Source organism: Anoplolepis gracilipes, chromosome 5 (assembly GCF_047496725.1).
Source record: "Anoplolepis gracilipes chromosome 5, ASM4749672v1, whole genome shotgun sequence".
In the NCBI taxonomy this organism is placed as follows: domain Eukaryota; kingdom Metazoa; phylum Arthropoda; class Insecta; order Hymenoptera; family Formicidae; genus Anoplolepis; species Anoplolepis gracilipes.
Genome location: NC_132974.1, coordinates 3,787,734 through 3,809,100, shown reverse-complemented (window position 1 = coordinate 3,809,100; position 21,367 = coordinate 3,787,734). Strand labels below are relative to the sequence as shown.

General features: G+C 31.2%; 1 protein-coding gene across 2 annotated transcripts; it reads right to left on the bottom strand.

Annotated features, from left to right (window-relative positions):
• Positions 1–1,050: 1,050 nt before the first annotated feature.
• On the bottom strand, positions 1,051–20,971 carry LOC140665617 (CYFIP-related Rac1 interactor B). 2 transcript variants are annotated; one of them, XM_072891920.1, is made up of 7 exons: positions 20,214–20,971; positions 5,604–5,740; positions 5,044–5,268; positions 3,919–4,253; positions 2,738–2,817; positions 2,527–2,653; positions 1,051–2,265 (listed from the first exon to the last, which is right to left on the bottom strand). In XM_072891920.1, exons 2-7 carry the CDS (start codon positions 5,686–5,688, stop codon positions 2,128–2,130), a joined length of 990 nt encoding a protein of 329 aa, XP_072748021.1. In that variant the 5' UTR covers positions 5,689–5,740; positions 20,214–20,971; the 3' UTR covers positions 1,051–2,127. The 2 variants fall into 2 exon arrangements, with proteins under 2 accessions (XP_072748021.1, XP_072748020.1); XM_072891919.1 differs by lacking the exon at positions 20,214–20,971 and adding an exon at positions 6,624–7,021.
• Between the last annotated feature and the right edge of the window lie 396 nt (positions 20,972–21,367).

The window sequence follows — 21,367 nt, the reverse complement described above, 5'->3', positions numbered from 1 at the left end:
TCAACAATATAAGCAGTAGAAAGGAAGGAAGGGTCTGGTGAAGACAATCATATATATAATGTTTATCGCGTAATGTACGCATTTTTATTGCGAGGAATTAATCATCAAAGTAACCATTGAAATAATTATAAACTTTATGCGTTTCAGGGGTTTTTAATTTAATTCAAGTACAATCGTAATATGTGCGGTAATAATATTTCTCGTGTTAATTGACATTGAATAACGTTATGAAATAAAACATACAACGAATGTAAAATTAACTGAATACTGTGTTCATTATCTTTTTCTTAAAAATTACCAAGGCAATAATTCAGGGCATTTGTTACAATGGATAAGTGCCAATGTAACAGTAATATCTGTGTGAATGTCATTAATACATGATAACAATCTGTATATATATAGTTCTGAGTGTTTGAGGTTCGCTACTGATGAGCGTTTAATGGTAAATTCTTATGTAAATGTGTGATTTTCAATTTTTATGTAATACTTATTACACAAGGTTTCACATTATGGTCGGCAAGCAGTCTTCAAAGTATTAATCTCTAAAACGTGCAAGAAGATGTTTTGTGTTAAAGTCAGTTCCAAAATTCCTGTAAATTTTTTTCCTGATATTTGCGCGTCATATGTATAAAAAACTAATCCTAAGGTTTGTCCAACAAAATATGATAGGTAGGAAGACAGAAAATTTATACATATATCAAGATGATCTTATCAATAATGGATATGAAATTATTAACAAAACTTAGCACTGGAAATTGAAACATCGAATAATTTTCTAATCTGTGAAAATGTAAGAAAACAAACGCGAAAAATTAATTGTAAAATAATAAAATAATAAATTTTTTAATGCAAAAAATTCGGGATTTAAGTCACTTTTCTTCAAAATGTATGGTTGCTTATAGGAGGAAATACGGTAAATTATGTGTACAATTACATTTGTACATCCCTATTTATATGTAAATGATCATCACTGACATCATGCGAGTTCGTGGTAGTTACTATAAATAGGACTTTCATAAGATCATTTATAATAATAATATAATATGATATATATATATATATATATTGTAATGATAATAATAATAATAATAAATAACATCTGCCGTTTTCGCAACTTTACTATACACTACTAAAAGCATCTTTGGTGTTCTTCTATTTTTCAATCATATATAAGGGAAAGCTAGAAAATATGATTTTTAGATCACACAATAATATATTGGATACATTTCAAATATAAATTCCGAATATTTTCCAAATATGGGGTTATATTGATAAAATAATATTTGTGCCGGGGCACAGTATTCGACTTTGCGACTTACAACACTTCACAGTTTCACAATCCACCCTCTCGCCCGCCATTCAACAAAGAAAACAAGAGCTAAAAATCTCCATAATATTCATAACGTGATTAAAGCTCTCTTTGTAACACCCCCAAAAGTCCACCATCAATGTTATCCTATAAATACACTATGATATGCTCTAATCAACTTTTCGTCCTTTCAGGCGAAAATTAGGTTAATAAACAACTTTGGTTGAAATGCTGCATAAAAAATGGTCACTGTGCGCAAAAATCTATTTCGATTTTTACTTAATTTTTCCTATCGTTAAGCAGATTTTATAAATTGAAAACTCGTGCAGATCGTTAACAGAAACATCAAAATACTTAATAAAAACTTTAAATGCTTAATCAGAGAGAGAATGTTCGTTAAAGTTTCACCGACACAACAATGTTTCGCGTAATATGTAATATCGACAAAAATAAAATAAGTAATATATAATCACACACGTGAACTGTTTCGGACGACTATAGGAAAATAAAAGGAACACGTTGGGATCGATCGTTTTACGAATTTGACGTCAACGTCAATTAATCATTTTTTTGTTCGAAAACTTCAAATATCTCGGCAGTTTAAGGGCAGCTTTTGATGTAATTCCGAGAACACGCGTGTGGTCCGCCAAACCGGGTGCGCGCGGAAAAGAAGACCGCTTTACGCACGAATAAGACTCTTGGATCTGCGGAGCTACAAAGACGGTCGTTTGAGACGATACCGTTCAAGAAGTATCTGAGAAAAAATGCGGTTTCGGCAAGCTTCAACTTCTGATGCAGCAGCCGCGTTGCTTCGGTAATCATGCGGCCAGCAGATTTTTTATATTTTTCGGCGTGTTCTCCTCGTTTAAGTGCTTCGTGGTATAGCGAAGGGCATTCAGCAGACCTTCGCTCTTACAAGGCGGCTGATCCTTTAATAGTTTTACACAGCCTTTGACCTGTTTGATTAGACATATAGAATTATTATTGTCCTTGAAAAAATATAAATGAAACTAGATTTCTATTTGCAAATTTTACAATGAATATTTTTCTACGTGGTATTGTCAGATTCTTAAAAATTATTTATATATTTTAGAATATTTCAACCTACATATTTATGAAATTAAAATTATAACATAAATTAATAAAAAGTTAAAGCAATGTTCATTAAGAAACTTTTTCCTAAAATAGAAAATTCACTACAATTTTTTGGTACTCACATCCACATTCGAACCCTTTACAAAGGCACCTTGGGGATGTACATGATCGTAGAGGATTACCAAACCTACCATGACTCTTAAAACAAAGAGCTGGGTCTCTTCTCGTTGGAATTGCGCCAACAGATTCCTGGGAGAAAATATTTCCCAAATTAGCTTCGAAGAAATTTCTTGGTAAAAGCTATCTTTGCATTTTGATAGACACAGTACTTACGGATTTTCCAACATTCGAAGACACACTTTTGCCATTGTACCAAGCGTTTCTGTTATATTTTCTCTTGCTATATCTTCGTTCTAAAAAAATAAAGAAAATTTTATGGAGGTTAAACATTATTGTAAATGGAGAACAATTTTTCTCTTTATATAAAAAATTTACGAATATTTTCTATATATAAATTTCTAGATTTTTTTAATATTCTGTTGTACAGCTTATATTACGTGAAAAAAACACATCGTTCTTTATTAAAATGCATATTTTTATTATACGTAAATTGAAGATACCTCCAATATTACATTATTATTTAGTCATCGATTTTAATTAAAATCTTGCGTACAATATTGAACATCTGTTCGTCATGACATATTTGTTTGTTTGATCGATGTAGTTTATAGAGATAATTTAAATCGCAGACCAGAATACCTGCCAATTTGCTGCTTCAGCAGACCCATTATTTTCATGGACAAATTTTTACTGTCTGCCTTGCTATTGTATTTCATGTCGATCATGTAACGCTGATATTTGTCATTGCAATCAATGCGAACAAAAGCTAATGATGATTTATTGCAACGTTAAAAATATTTGTATATGTGTCATCGTGATCAAAATTTATGAAATAGTTTTATTAAATAAATGAAATAGACAAAATGTATCTTTACTATACTTTTAATTTAAAGCTAAAATTGAGTATTGTTTATCACATATTTTTCTACATATAACTAAATATATATATATATATATATATATATATTTGAAAAATTAAATATATACAAATATAAAAATATATAAATATATTTGAAAAATGTCAGTATTAATTTATAATTATTAATATTAATAATTTATTAATTACAATTACTAATATTAATTCTTAAAAAAATTGTCGTTAAAAACAATTTTATATTTGTGATTTTTTAAAAGAAGATACATTATCATGTATCAAAATATATTCGATGCTAATGAAGTAAACAATTTTATGTATGTTCCATATAATTTCGAAAGAAACAGAGAATTGTTCCTTCAACCAGGGAATAATTAAGGGACACATTGAGTAACCGCCTATATTACCGCAGAATTTCAGCTAATTGCCATCAGTTAGCATCTGGCCGGATCAATAATTGTCCGGGCAACAATGGGAGGCCGCACGAACGAGAATAATGTAGAGAAGCAATACCACTTACGTCCATCAAGAAAGTAATGGTCGCGTGACTCAGAACACGAAGCATGGGTGTCGCGTGGGCGTAGAACAAGGACATTCGGTTGGCGAGCTCGTTGCCGACAACTAGATCCTTCTCGGCGTTGTCCTGTCGCGCCAACGACGCCCTTGTCAATGTCCTTCGATAGTAACTGAAGTCGTTCTGGATCGCAGGCGTTTTCATTTTATGTTCGTCGAACTTCAATACAAATTCCAGTATCTCTGCCAATTGCTTAACTAGGGCCTGTTGCGTCTCCAGATGTTGCGTCGGTGAGAGATTTCCCGAACATAGTTGTCCCAAAATTTTCGGTACAACCCTTTCTGCACATGTAAATAAATGAATTATTACCAAGATAAATATCGAAATTAATTTATGCGAAACATCGAAGATAATATTAACAAAATAACAATTTTCAAAATAAATTCCCGCAAAATATATGTGAAAATTAATTAATATTAATATTACTAACTAATATTATTAGTAATATTATATTGATTATTTATTATTATTATGTATCTGAATATGTATTATATCATTATTATTGATTATGTGTTAGAAGATTATATAGTCAACGTAGAAAAGCAAACATATAATGGGATATTAATAATTGAAAATTAATATTATATATATATTATATTATATGATATATTATATTATATATGATATATTATATTATAATTAATATATTAATAAAAAAACGATAATAACTATTGAATAATTTAATATTATTCGCGAATTCTTTTGACTTTTTTTATTGACATTTATTAAGAGTAATTAATAAAACAAAATGCAAAAATACAGAAGATTAAATAATGTATATTTAATATTTTTATCATCATTGATATTTCTCAATATATTTTTATCCACACAAATATTTAATACAAAAAAGTAAATCAGATGTAGAGACTGCTGTTCGAAATATTTTTTCATGGAATATTCCGCTCCGGATAGTTATTAATATTTAATTAATTAAAAGTACGCGCCATAAATGTGGCTAAAAGTAAATGCAGATTGAAGTTTTCCCAATATTCACGTCGATATCGAATCTCCAAGAGATGAAGTATATAATATCTCTATTTATAAAAACCTGTTATCGTTAATGATACATACCGAGTTCCAAGGAAAATTCATAAAATCGTTTGAGTTTCGCGACAAGAGGTGCTACAGTTAGATAAGCTTTCCTTTGGCATTCCTCCGTGGGAGCCGAAATCGCTTCTCTAATTTCTTTCCCGGCTCCTTTATAGCATTGTATTTCCTCCAAAATAGATTCTGAATTTTTTAGCACCCTTTGCACTGCCTCAAACGTTTCGCGTTCGATATCTGATGGCTGCGCATCTGAGAACAAGAAATAAAACAAACGGATTTTGTCAAAATCAATATGTTTTATGTATTTTCGTTGTGTATAGAATTTATGAAACGCTTCATGGATTATATTTTTTATTACATATAAAATATACAAAATATGTTACTTTTTAATTGTTTTTGGTTATTTTTTAAATATTTTTTCATAGCTCAAATCTCTCTCTCTCTCTCTCTCTCTCTCTCTCTCTCTCTCTCTCTCTTTCTCGCTTTTTTTCGTGGGAAAAAAAATTAGTACGTAATAGCTCATGTAAAAATAGTGCTTAGAATTAATATTAAAATTCTCTATGAAAAAAATAAATATGACTTACTTTCGAAATCTAAGAAAACGTCATACTTTTGAGGCGTGCAACAGGTAGACTCGTCTCGAGCCAAAAGACTCAAAAGCTTACCCATCGTAAGAGTACTGCTTCTTTCCACAAGTGTCACTTTACAACGTGAAAGGCATCTGTAAGACAAAGTAAGGTGCTTTACATGCAAGTTTTTACGTAATATGAATAACAAATAAGCACTTAATCTCTAACAAGAATAATAATTGCAGCATTAACTAATATTTTTTATTAATCACAGTTATTTTGATCAATTCGAAAATATTTTGTGACTAAAACAATAATAAAGCGAGTGGAAATAAACATTTCTTTACATAGTTACTTTTTATAATCACATAATAAACTCTTCCCATTTACTTCCTTTAGTTTTGCAGCTTCAAATATATTTATAAATATACTATTTATAAAAAAGATTAATCAAAATTATCAAGAATTTACTAATAACTATTAAAAGTATGCACACAACTTATATTGTTCGAGATTTTTTCTTCAAAGGAATCCATTTAAAGTTTATTGAAGAATCCGGAATTATAATTTTAGAAACACTGGAATGTCACACACATACATACAAGTTCTAATACACTTCTTACACAGATTTCTGGCTAAAAACACATCGAAGGGAGCTCACAGGGAATTATATTTTGTAGCTAATACAGACGATTCTCGAAAATTTATTCGAGATTAATTTAATCAGCGAACAAAAGATACATTTATACGGGTTCCTATTGAAGCACGGATTGACGAGTGGTAACTTGTCCGAGACTACAATGAAATTGAAATTTCTGGCCGGAGAGCCTGAGCCTATATATTCACTGTGCACTACATTGTATCATTAATTCCATACGAGCGATATACATGTAGGTACACGCCTGGACGGCTGGGATTAACATGTATCCGTACCGATATATCGTAGGACAAATGAATTCCGCGAACTCGTCAGCAGGGGATGAATCCCGTTAATCAATTTCCGCGAACGAGATATCCCCCCTGACCTCACCTCACCTGAAACGTTCGCGAAGAGGTTCCATTCGGTCGTCGACAAGGACCAACGATGACTCACGTGGGAACGTTGTGATGAAGTTTTACCGCGCTGAGAGGACACACAATGAGAGAGTGACACGTTCGGGAGGACTAAGCTCGTCGTACTTGTCACTTGCGTGCGAGAGAACGACGATCGGCTTTACGGTTTCTAAAATTGCAAACGACGAGATTCCGCCGTACCAACGAACGGCCACGTTATTTTAGGACCTAAAGCACATTTTGCGCTCGTCATCTTCGGCTGCTAAGCTTCTCGCGAATTTCTCTCGTCACAAACCTGATGCACGTCTAACATTGTGCATGCTTGACATTTTCTAGAAATCTGATTTTTTATTTATATAAATAGCTATAGTATTTTGGAATATAAATTCGCGATTCGAAATAAATTCGATACTGATTTTAGCAGCCAAGGCTGTTTATGAATAATTAGGAAAAAGTAAAAATTATTATGAAAAAAAGTACCTGATTCTGAAACAGTAAATATTAATTTTCAGTAATCATACGAACTTCATATAATTTTAGATATTAATTAAAGACTCAGTAATTACGAACTTGATATTCATTTATATATATAAATACTCATTAAATATTAAAAATTGCTAATGGGCTTTTTATACCGTGTGATAAAAAATTATTGATCATTTTTTAATCAATCACGAATTTGATATTATTAAATTGATTAACGAAATTGATATTATCTAAATATTAGTTAAATATTTAAAAAATAATAGGTTTCATAATTGATAAAAACTTCATTGAAATATTAATTATTTGATGTAAGCTAAATTTTTGGATAATTAAATCTCTATAACGTATATCTCTAAAAAGAACCAATTAAACAATTTGAACATAATCGCTGATTATATTATATTAATATTAAAAAATATACTAAAAGTTTAAATTTAATACAAAAACCTAAATAATCTTTTCATAAAAACTTTATTATTACATATATTTAAATAAATTATAAACACGCGCGTGTGTGTACATACACTGGCGATCAAATTTATCGCATATGTAAATTTATGCAAAATTTTGCATGATTTCAAATAAGCATTACTCCGTCAAAAATCGTATTTGAAATTTTTTTTTTATTTTAAAGCTTAAAGTCTCTACTTTGAAAAGCATTTGTTAAATTTTAAATTTCTCCTTTCTTCTTTCCGCCGTCCTTTCAAAAGTGAGGACGTGTTTCGTTTCCAAAAAATTGCATAGTTTGACGCACTCCACGGGGTGGAAGAAATTTTTTTCGCCAATATCATGACAACCATCGTAAAATTTAGACTTTCCTTTGCAAATTAAAAGAAAATTAAGGTTGATACGATTTTTTTTCGCGGAGTTATGGCGTTTTAAAGTTACCCATGCATTTTTGGTCAATTACCGCCAGCATTAGCATTATCCGATGCGCACCACGAGAAGGTTGCTGGTCAGATTTTGCGCATCGTGCGTGCGTGCATGCGTGTGTGTGTGTGTGTGTTTGAGCGAGAGAGGTGTGGAAATGTTCGCGCTTAAAAATGCGTATTCCTGCCTCGTTTTCGAATTACTTCTTGTAGACGCTCACGCAATTAATGCAAGCTCTAATTGTGGCTTGAGGAATTTCATGCCATATTTGTTATAGCGTTGCTTTCAATTCTTGGAGATTGGCTGGTGGTCTCTCTAAATTTCATAATCATCTCATTAACTTCGACAAATGTTATGCTGCATTAAAATGAAATTGTTTCTCATTTGGAAATACAACGCATGAAATTCCTCAAGCCACAATTAGAGCTTGCATTAATATGCGTATAATTCGAAAACGAGGCAGGAATACGCATTTTTAAGCGCGAACATTTCCACATCTCTCTCGCTCAAACACACACACATACACACACACGATGCGCAAAATCCGACCAGCAACCTCCTCGTGGTGCGCATCGGGTAATGCTAATGCTGGCGGTAATTGACCAAAAATGCATGAGTAACTTTAAAACGCCATAACTCCGCGAAAAAAAATCGTATCAACCTTAATTTTTTTAATTTGCAAAGGAAAGTCTAAATTTTACGATGGTTGTCATGATATTGGCGAAAAAAATTTATTCCACCCCGTGGAGTGCGTCAAACTATGCAATTTTTTGGAAACGAAACACGTCCTCACTTTTAAAAGGGCGGCGGAAAGGAGAAAGGAGAAATTCAAAATCTGACAAATACTTTTTAAAATAGAGACTTTAAGCTTTAAAATAAAAAAAACGTTTTTCAAATACGACCATTTTTGACGGAGTTATGCTTATTTGAAATCATGCAAAATTTTGCATAAATTGCATATGCGATAATTTTGATCGCCAGTGTATTAAAAAATATGGCATTTATTGTATCCAACTGATTCTTGCTGTGCCGTTAATAATGTCGATTAATAGCATATTTTATCAATGACTACGGATGATATTAATGTGCAACGTAGTACTGTGAGCTGCAAGGTGAAATAAATGTTTGCATTTGACATTCCTGCGACATTCTCTAGTGCGGAACGTTTGAAACAAGTAACATGTGTGTCTGTTGCAATATTCTCTTGTGCACAATTATTTGTGTTTCATTTCATCTCTACGTTTTTCTCCTTTTAATATATATATGTTTTTAATAAGTATGAAAAACGTACGCTCTAAATTTCAAAGTCTAAAATATTAGAAATTGATCGTGATGTAAAAATTAATTTTTTAATGATTTTATTATAATTATTAAAACAATTCAATTAGCAATAACATAAATAGATTGCGCTTTTTTTAAAAAACTTAAAGATGTAGATACTTATTGTTAGTATGTGTTAGTATATGTGTGATAATTATTATTCTAAAATAAATTTACGATAATACAAACCGAATATATATATTTTATTATGCTCCAAATATTTATCGAGAAAAATAATTAGAATTCAACAGAATATCGGTTATACAAGCTATAAATTCGTGTGCACAAAAAATCCATATGATATTCCAAGTTTCGACATTTTCTTAAGTCTCATATATTTAATTACCATTTCAATAAACATTTAAAATTTTTCCACGGTATTTTTTTCTATCGATTGAGAGAAATAAATTATATGTTTTGGCCATAATTTGTAATATTGCTTGTGACTGGAATAACTTAAAGACATCGATTTACGATTGTAGAAAATTAATATTATAGCGAAGATTATGATTTCATTAATGTTTTTCTTTTAAATTTGCTTTTCTTTTAAATATCAATCTACGTGACTTACCATATTATTTCTTTGTAATTGTTTTGCATTTCATTTGCATACAATAGATATAAAAGACAATAAAAGCAATTTAACTCGAGACAAGAAGAACCATTTATATTGTAATTAAAAGTCATACAGCTGATTACGTTGTTGTGAAATTCCAAAGTCTCAATGCGTTTCAATTAAAAATGTATTACGCACTTGCTGCATTGACTTGTCAATCAACAAGTTCCACAATATTACCTATCATCTCACCTACCTACCTACCTACGCCGATATCCGCAATAAAAGTGCTATGTATGTGTATGTGTGTATGCGTACGACAGTCCAATGTGAACGGATATTCTTTGACTATTGCACTAAACAATTTCGTGACCTATCCGAAACAGTCTCCTGGTACTCGATGCCACACAATCGCGAATAATGAGAAATAGAGTTCAAGAACCTGCACACTGAGAATTTCAAACGCCTCGTTGATTGACTGATGACCGACGATGCACAATGAACAAAATTATCACAGTCTTTGAATATCATTTGAGATTTCAGTTTTTATAAAATATTTTTTTATTGTTATCGATATATAAACAATGATTGATAATATTGATAAATAAATTTTGCAAAAGCAAACTTTTAAATACTTTTCATCAGATGCTTAATTTCATATTTTAGTTTTCTTTAATTTAAATTTTTTGTTTGTTTTTAAAACCTAGAATTATATAAACACGAAAAGGTTTAATTAAATTAAGATTGACCAATGTAAACAAAACCAATGGTATTATGTCTCGCGCTGGCTCAAATAATATTTTAAATATTACGAAATTACAAGTCGTGATATTTGTCACCTACTGTCACAAGTAACGGAACGAGGCGGCAGGTTCGATCGTAGAAGAACTCGAACTTAGAGTCCTGACAGGATTTTACGAGAATGCGTCGGGGATTCTGTGCGGCACGATTAATCGCGTGACGTTCGAGGCGCTCACCGTCGCGGAATCGCGGCGTAATCGGCGCCGACGGCGCGAACACATGACGCCGACAGGTGCACGCCGTACGGGATGCTGGAATGCGTCACGGGGTCAACGGGCAGGCGAGGCGAGTGCAACAACTGTCATCCGGCGACCGGCCATGTTGTAGATTTTGAGGGGGAGGGGGGTTGGTTCGAGTCTATTCCTTATTTGGTAAAACGGCGGCGGCGGCGGCGCGGAAAATCGATGAGGGTTTGCTTCGCAGAAAGGGTAGCGAGATGGCGCTGAACGGGGGTGGTTTGTTTGCCAAATATATATCGAGATCCTGCTTGTGTGTAAATTTAGAAATAAAGCAAAATAAAGCAGAAGAAAAGAAGAAAAACGATTGGCAGAGAGAAATTTATTCGATGTGAAAGAAAGACAATTTAATAAATAAACGAAGAGATTGGATTACAATATAACATGATTGAAGAAATATAGTTATGGGAAGGAAATCGCGATCCAGAAAATGACGACAAGCTGTAAATCGTTCCAATGATGTCAAGATATAATTTAAAATTTCTTAATGAGCATGCTAAATACGATAATAGAATTTATTTAGAAAGATATTTTATTTTATTTTGTTTTTGAAGAATCGTGTCTGGAATTTTCATTAACTTTCATTGAAGAATAATTTTGCAGAATAAAGTATGCTAACATGGCAGAGAAGCTGATTAGAATTTTAAAAAATTTTGTTAATTTAATAGGAGATTCGAATAAATATGAGTGTTGTAAAATACAAAACTGTTCTAAAAATTGATTTTAATATAATATTTTTAAGGCTAATAATATAACATTAAAAAGAAAAGATTTTTTATTTGTGTATTAAAGGATATATATATCTATAAAATTCCATGTTATAATTAAGAGTAAATTATTTTGCACAGTTTTGAAAAATAAAACACTGACTGAGTATTCTCCTTTTCTTTTCTGAACGTAGAAGATTGCATATGCATCTTTTTGCATCTCTTTTCGCTTTAATAATACCAAATACCATCATAGTTTCAATCTCGTGATGTACATTAAATTTTTGTCTTTATATGTAATTCTAGATTTCACGAACAGACAAGTATCATTCACATACACATTTAAAAGTAGTGCTTTGAATATATGTAATATCATCACGAATTTCACAGAAATTGAGACAAGTATCGACCAAGCATCGACCTATTTGACAAATATAGTGATAGATGTGTGTGTGTACTTTCATGAAATGAAATCCTCGATATGAGAGAAATGCAGCACATGTTATCAGTGTGAATAATAGAAACGAATATAATGAAATTTCGAATATCCCTTTATTGATTCTATAGCGCATTGCGACGTATTGATTTGCTGTTAAAAAGAATCGACGTTCCTCGCACGTGGCTATATATTATCCTAGATAATAATAAGATTGATACACGTGCGGGGCAATGGATACCGAGTGGTCTCTGTATATATACCACGTGTCTTACTATCGGTACTACTACTATATTCTCTTTTTACGGACCAGCGGAGTGACACTGACGTCACGTAAGGGCAGCCGACGTCTCTCGGGGTGGACCGAAGTCACTTGGGGAGCTAATCGAATTAGCATTCGCGTCGCTCGTGGTAGATCGCATCGATGCTTTTGTGGGTCAACGCTCGTCGCGTAAACAGACGTTTTTGACGTGGCCGACTTCGATTTTTCATACAGCGTGAACACTTTACGATAGAGACTTCCTGCAAAGGACGGTACTTCATGATCATTGACTTCTCTTTTGTAATCGATGTTTGATTCTATTTTTCTATATTTCTCGTGTGAGAATTATGAGGATGACTTTTATGGTGGAAAATCTCTCTGTCAAAAACAAAAATTTTTGAAGAAGAATGTACATGACATCGATGCTATGTATATAATTTGCAGTAAAATTTTATATATATACATATATGTAATAATCTGATAGTTTAATCCAATATATAAATTAAATTTGGATGAGAAATTAAATATAAATTCATTTTCATAAATTTTCAAAAATTTAGATTATACTTAGATTATACTGGATTACTTAAATTTTAACAGAGCTTAAAATTTGGTAATAAATAAGAATATTTAATAATATTAAATCAAAGCTCATTAATTTACAAATGTATTTATATTCCGATATAGAAAAACAAGTAAAATACTGGCTTGCTATTTATTCATTCTCTATCTTTGTATCGTTTATAAGAGATAAAGAGATAAAAGATTGAAATTAATTCTTTTAATATACACGTTTTCAGAACATTAATTCCCAAAATGACTTTAACTCAAAATAGTAATAAAACTGGGTCCTGATTCCTTTTATATAAAAGTAGCTCACTTGAAAATGATTTAATCTTTTTTGACTATGTTATATGTAAAAGAAGATTTGTTTCAGATCTGTGAATATTATAGTATTGAGTGACATAAGAATAAAAAGTTTCGTTCTGTAAAGATATCATATAAAAAGAATCGTTTTTCTTTTTCATACGATGGAACGTGAGTTTTGCTGTTATGACATTTATTTAAATATTTTATATGTTTTATATTGCATAGCTCATTTATTTTTCGTCTTGAATATGTACATATAAAAATTTTAAAAAATACACGAAGAAGATATTTTGTTATCATACATTGCGTATTTTTAAATATATATTCTGGAAAATTTAGTAGGCTTTTTTTTAATCGATTAATTAATTGTAAAATGTGTTACAAGATTTGCTATGCTCGTCGTACAAATTTGCTGTGACACAACATGCGTTCACAATTGCAATAGGTTAAATGTCGTTGCGACGAGATTTTTGCACCTCTTTCAATACCGCGATTGGATAATCGTCGGAAATTGTGGGCGAGGATAATCGACGCTTATTAAAGGCCTTTTTGTGCGTCAATTCCAGCAAATCAATTGAGATCTCCCCATAATCATACACAACTCTCCAGCTTGACATCACTTCTAATACCTATATGATGCGACACAATAATTTTGTATTTCAAATTTTAAGTATCTTTTATTTTGCATTTCTTTTATTTATGTTCCACATTTATGAACCATTATTATATGCAATTGTTTAATGTTCAGTTTTCTCAATAACATGTGCAGTGAAATTTATTTTTTGCTAGATATTTTAATAGTTATCGATCAATTTTTCAATGTGAAAGACGTAATAAATTCATCACACGTGCTTGTATAATAAAAAGAGAATAATTAGTTTCGTCATATAAAACAAAAGACAAAAGAGTTATCTTTTTTGTCAAAGTACGTCAAGGCATTATATATATATAAATGTCATCAAGTTTAGTTTTGCAAAAAAGTATCTTTAACAAGACTATTATGTCTACGATTTGTAATACATACACGAAGAAAAAGTCTTAAAGGTGATATGCTAGAATCGGAGATATTTCTATATTTCAACTTTAACATGTTAACGAACATTGTGTTAATTAAAAGTTTAATAATAGTTATAATGAACTAAGGAAAGTTGCATTGTAAAGCTATTAATATTAGTTTATTTAGTTCATAAATATATGTATATAACAGTTATATTCAGTTATTTGTAATACGAAATACTATAGAATTTAAAAAATAGAATTACATATAATATAAATTCTAATAATTTTGATTTGAAAAAATGTATAATGTATGATTTTTAAATGTTGTTTATATAATATATACAACAACAAAGAAAAGAAGAATAACACTGTTCTATTATTTGGACGACGGACGAAAAAAATTTGCTGAGACAGTTAATTTTTATATTTTAGTTATTTGAATAATCGAAATGTTTTTCAATATACTTATTTTTACTTTAAAATAGAAATCTAGCAAATTGGCTTTTTTGATCATCCGATCATTGTCTTTAAAATTAAATTGTTTTAATCTTCAATTTTCATAAATGGCTTGTTAAATAGTTATCCCGACGAAAATTGTTTTTCCAGTTACGAAGTATAGTCCAGATGGGGGCTGGTGCGACCCTGACAAACGTGTCTACTAACACGTATTAGCTCGCGCGCGCGCACATAATATATAGTAAGTGTACACGTGGTTTAAATGTCACACCGAGGATCGTAAGCAATGCTGTACGAGGACACGATGATGCCTCGTTAAGTTATATACATGCGCGATATGTCGAAGCATGCCTTTGAGGACGATGTCTGTAAGCGTGCCTTGCGAGTTTTCTTCTCATGGTGTGACCCTGCCCTCTTTAACGACACAACGGACTAATTATCGGGGTTGACGAGCGGAGATCCAACGATCCGGAGACTAAAGCTCCGATACGCCGTCCGATAAATAAAAATATGGAGGGTACTTCGATGACGAAGTAACCGACTTTTTCCAGAAGAGAGCCATAAAAGCGAGTCGCATCGAAACGAGAGAGTAATCGCATGCTACGACGTGCTAAAAAGGCAAATTATACGGTTCCCTTGAATTCAAGATAGCAATTTGAATCCCGAGAGATACCGTAACCTACTTTCGGTGATGTTTTCAAAGACTGCCCGGTGTTATAGGAGTAAACTGCTGAAAGAAGTCTTCTCAAGAAGAACTCATTTATGTCACTAATAAGTTTAAAATACGGATAAATGCGGTAGAGATAAAAAAGAATCATGACAAAAAAGAAAGAAAGGGAGACATTGATTTTCTTATAAGTTTCAAGATATTTTATGGATATATCTGCATAGAGATATCTTTTGAGATAGTTTATTTGATTAATGTCATTGCTTTATTTTGATTATTACTTGGTATTATGCGATTTAATTTCTAACAGAGACATTCTCCCACGTTTCATTATATGACATTATGCAACCGATGACAATTAGAATTGTGTTCTTGAAGCATTAAAACCAAACAATAATGGGAATGAGAAAAGCAAAGTTACCAAGAAGATATTCATGCCAGAAACTATTAAATAATTAAGAAACGATGAGTTCAAAGAATGTACGAAGTTGAACGTGCTAGAAGAATGCACATTGTTTGTGAAGTTAATGACACGGTATTTAATATGTGAGTGTTTAATGATAAAGTGTGACTAATTATTTTTTAATAAAGTTTGTTTTTATAATTTACTTAATGTCATTCTATTTTTACTACGTTTAATGTATAATATTGTAAAAATTTATGAACAAAGAGTCAATTAACGTTAATCATACTCTTATATACATATAAGTTTTTGATTATGATATTTGTGTATTAAAAATAATTTTTTTTTATTATTGCGAAAAAATTATTGCTGCGCCACTGCAATTGTTAAGAATCGAACTCGTTAGACAAAATACTTTTCTGGATGCTTACGCCATTGGCTTAGCAGGGGGGATATCGTCATATCCCGGACGAAGACAGGAAACCTCCAAGTAAAATCCCCCTCTGGTCGTACGCACATATGCGTCAACGAGCATCGGCGTACGTTTGATTGTAAATGAAAGCAGGAAAGAAGTGACGAGGCGAAAGTGGAGTGATGAAGTAGCGAAAATCACACGCTCAGCAAGAGCGAGTATTTCTCATCAAAATGAAAAAAGCGATTTGCATTGCAAATCAATAAAACTTTAAAACGTTTAAAAATTCCGATAGAAATATTCCTTCGATAGTTGTATAAATTGTGGGAGTAATAATTTTTAAATAACAAAAAAACATAAAGTAACAATGTCTTTGTTCAACACAGAAGCTGTTATAATTTAGAATTTAGATTATAGATGTATATCATCACGAACATTCACTGTCAATTTAGTAGCAACCTGAAATCACATAAACGTCTTAAGCACGAAAGCAATAAATTACGAACATGCTAGATTTAACCCAGAAAATCGAAAATTGCGGCACAAAGTAGATCTCTAATTGGAGCAAATAACCCGCATGGCATTACAAAATGTTAAAGTCTGAGTGCACGCACGGTCGCTGCGGTCTAATTTCACGTGCATGTACACCAAGCACATTTAAGATTCCGTTTCAGTATCCTTAACATTTGCTCGTGACGTAACACTATGATAGCTGCCTTTATATTACAGCTGTCAAGTAGATATAAAATATCCTTTGCCTTATATTTCTAAGAAAATATTATTATTGAACGATATTATTTTTATTGTGTATATAAAAAAGAATAAAAATAATTCAAAGTAATTCGAAAAATAATTCAAACTATTTTATTCAAACTGAGAATTTAAACATTAGAATATTGACTACTTTTCAGTGTATTTAAATTCGAAATCATCATGAAAAAACTTCTAAATTAAAAAAGATATTTTAAATATTCAATCAAAATACGTATAAGAAAAAATAATTTTTGCACTGAAATTTTCTAAGAATAATTTTTTCAAGTTGATGCAAAATTTTGCAGATATGTGCTTTCTTTGATATGATGAATTACCGCATTATTACCTTCACTTTATATTTAAATAAAATCAGTGACTCTTATAAAGTTCGTATACCGAAAGTTTACTTGCAAATTCTTCGATTTTCGCATTCATACAGTTCACGCGTTTGACATATAAATCATCGAACAAACGTTTAAAATCGTTTTTCAATATCCGTCATGACATTCGTCAGAACAAGTTTATCGATTATTACGTGTCAGCGCATTAATTTCGCGTTTTTTCAATTTTCTGTTGTTTCCATTCACTTACCAACACTCATACATCGCACATATCTAATCTCGATACACATTGTATATTATATCTTCTAGTGTTGAAGTTATATTAAAATAATGAGATATAGTAAGCTTAAAATATATTTTTATCTTTTACTTTCTACTTAAGAAAGAGAGGAGAGAAACATTTGTAATTATTTATTTACAATTAAAAAACATTTAAGTTTTTATTACAAATGACTCTTCCACTTTATTATAAATTATATTTTGTTTTTATAAAAAATAGTAGAAGAATTTAAAAAATAAGAGTTGCGAGTTATTTGATCATATTCGTAAATTCTTTTAGATTTCTATTATATATTTTTAGTTTTTAACATAATTGTATAAATATGCTTTTCTTACTTTCATCAGATTTTATCTCGTAAGTTCAATTACTGAGAAAAATTGGAGAGCTTAATAATTTGGAGAATCGATTTTCGTTAAGTGCTTATACGATGTGGAATCTTCGATAATATCATTCGATCAATGAAACACGCCATCAGCAACTGATAAATCTGCGTTTATGCTTTCCCTTTACGTTCCTGGCGAACGATCGAATGACCTACTTGTTAATTGTCGACAGGCGGGTCCATGCTCTAATTAACGACAAAGCCGATATAGGATTAAGTAATTTACTATCGATTTCCGATCAATAATATGTAGAATAAAAAATACATTTATAATTGATCAAATCTTTTGATATCCATTTAATGCTCTTTGTGAAATTGAAAAAATTTTATAAAGAGAGAAATGAAGTTTTATGCTTACAATTAGACAAGTTTTATATTTTGCGTTGATATTTTAATCAAGTTGCAACCGAAATAATAACAAGGTCTACACAAGAACAATGAAATCAGAGATGCCGTGTCTCAAATAGAAAAAACATTCATCGTTACATCATGGTTATATTTACGGCTGACAAGCTATTGACAATTATGTGTCAAATGCAATTTCCAAGTTCAAACCCAGGCACAAGAAAGCAATCTAACAGGAAATTCATCCGATTATTCGGCATCGTCGGTGAGGTTAATCATTTTAACAGATGAAATCATCGCACCGTAAAAAATGTAAAATCTCACTCGAGAAATATTTCGCTCGTTTCGAAAATTTTTGCGATTTTTTTTTATCAGATGATAAAAAACTTCTCTTCTGAAAGAACGACTATCACATTTACCACTCGATATGAAACTCGCGTTTTGTTTTTCACGCACTAATTCTCGCTCTATCGGCAATTATAAGTGTTATTATTCAAAAGAATAAAGGTTGCGATATTCGTATTAATAATAATATATTAATTATATGAGAGTTGTGTGCGTGCACATTATTGCATTCGCGCGCAAATTAATTCGTCGAGATACCATGGCAGAGCTTGTCGTAAATAACGTGATAAATAGCATAATGTAGATAAATTTTGGTTTACTCGACCTACTGTGTTAATTAAACGCAATGCGATGCATTATCCTTTCTCTCATTTTTAAACAGTTTCGTTCTAGATAACTAATTGTTTGTCAGAGTTCTAATATGCTTTCTATCACTATATTATTATAATTTGACGTAACTGTTATTTATAAATATTTATTTTTGTAATTATATATAATAGTTTTGGATAGTATGTTATAAGGCTAAAATCAATTCCAAACATGAGCCGTAGATACCGTTAGTACTTATTTTGCTTTCGTGCTTTATCCCTTGCATGTCTGAACAAACGTGTTAGAATTTATCACTATGTGAAAATTAATTCCACGAAAGTCCGTTATATATACAGATCCTGTAAATCGTTGAGTATGCAGAGACTGCGGAATTGAGGAAAGATATGTCATCGAGTAAATCTTCGTATGGAAATCATTCAAGCAAATTATCGGACAATATGTTGATTGCTATCCAGAGGTACAATTTCAAGTTCGTGAATCATTTCCTGCATTTATTATTACGTTGTTTGGCATTGACTGACTTTTTCGTGTTATCCCTACGGAAGTAACTTTTTATGATAATATCGATATAATTATTGTTTCACTCACGAGTTTTATTTACGCATGTATAGACTATGTATATGAATTGCGTGTATAACACGCATTATTATCTCTAGAGCTATTTATCGTGAAATAAATAAGATGCATTATTTCCTGTTCTTCTTAAGATTAAAACTAAAAGTTGGTTTAAAAGAAACCGCGATAAAAACGGAGTGATAAAAGTATAATTCGTATTTTTTAATGGAATATATAATAATATATAGAAAAAAATTTTTAAAAATTTAAACAAAGATTAATATTAATTCAATATTTGAGTTTTACATTCATACAGCTAAATATATTTTTCTATATTTTTATAAGCAAATTAAGAAAATATTTGTAAACATCTGGTAATATACCTAATTAAAATTTATGAAATAATTTACCTATTGCAATTTACACGTGTTATTATATATAATATTATATCCGTATATGGTTATCTTTTTTGAATCATAAAATTACCGCATATGTCCTTATATCATAATATTTACAATCCAAATAGATATGTATTAAAATTTGTTGTCTGGAACAAATATTTGAATTGTAAATATTATGTTATTAGCACACGCGTAGTAATTTTATGATTCAGAAAAAGATAACTACATACGAATATAATGTTATATATAATAACATGTAAATTACAATATGTAAATTATTACTATAAATATTATATATATAAATAAATATATATATATATATATATATATATATGACGTATGAGAATAATTAGTTTTACCTTTTAACGAAACAGAACGAGTCGTGATATCACTTAACGATCGAATTATTAAACGGATGGGCACGATGAAACACTCTTTTATGAGGAGCCACAGAGGAGCGCTGTCAACATTGTTCTCCTTAGAGATTAATATGTGTTTCCGTACAGGACAGAAACCGTCACCAACATTTCCTGAAGAAGATGACTCTTGCCTTTCAGTCCTGGAAGAATTTTGTATCGCACGTAGATAACGTTTATCATGCGCACAAACCACACAACACGCTCGTAAAATATCGAAATAATAGTGCCCTTGTGTCTGTAATACGAGAAACAGTTGATTTTATCTTCTCTTTAATGTTTATTCGAATGTTTGTAAACGTGTTTTGAAGTCGTCGATCTCGTGTCGAGCAAATCAATCCACAGCTCGACTGTTGTCTCTCTCTCTCTCACAAAAAAAAGAATTTAAATTGTCTGCAGTAATAAATCTTGCACTTTGATTTTTTTCAAAAAAAAAAAAAAAAAAGAAAAACTTCGGACTTAACTTTTTGAATTTCAACGAGGATGATTTTAATTCGACTGACGTGCGATAAAGAATTTATTCGAGAGAACCGCGTTAAACTTTTGAATGAGTAGCGGCGAGTGAGAGTGCAAATCGCCCCCTCGTGACGAGGCGCGACGATCAATTTTTCGAAAATGCAAGACAGCTCTCATCAATTTTGAGACGAACGACACGACACAACTCTCACGAAGGTTGTTACACCACTGTCAAAGCAAACGCCGAGACAGTTTCGCTCAGCGCGGCCAGTCAGACGCCCCCACTCTCGACACGTCACTGCCTCCCGCAGCGTGGATTCACAACATCGCCAAGTTGTAACAGAGAGTATCGTTCTGCTCTCTGATCTGTTCAGAAATTTGCGATTCCACGGGCAATTCAACGATATAAAGAGAAGCTGTATCCCTACGTTGAATTTATTTAAATACATAATTATATGTTTATTTAATTACGGTTCGTATAAATTGCATGCATCTTGAATAATGTTGCTTTCCCGGAACGCTTTTACGGTTCATTAAAAATTCTCATGTGTCATTCCAGATGTTAAAATATATAGGTGAAAGATTATTTTATTATATGTATATCTAATGGCTTTTTATTTTTTCATAATTCGATTTATTAT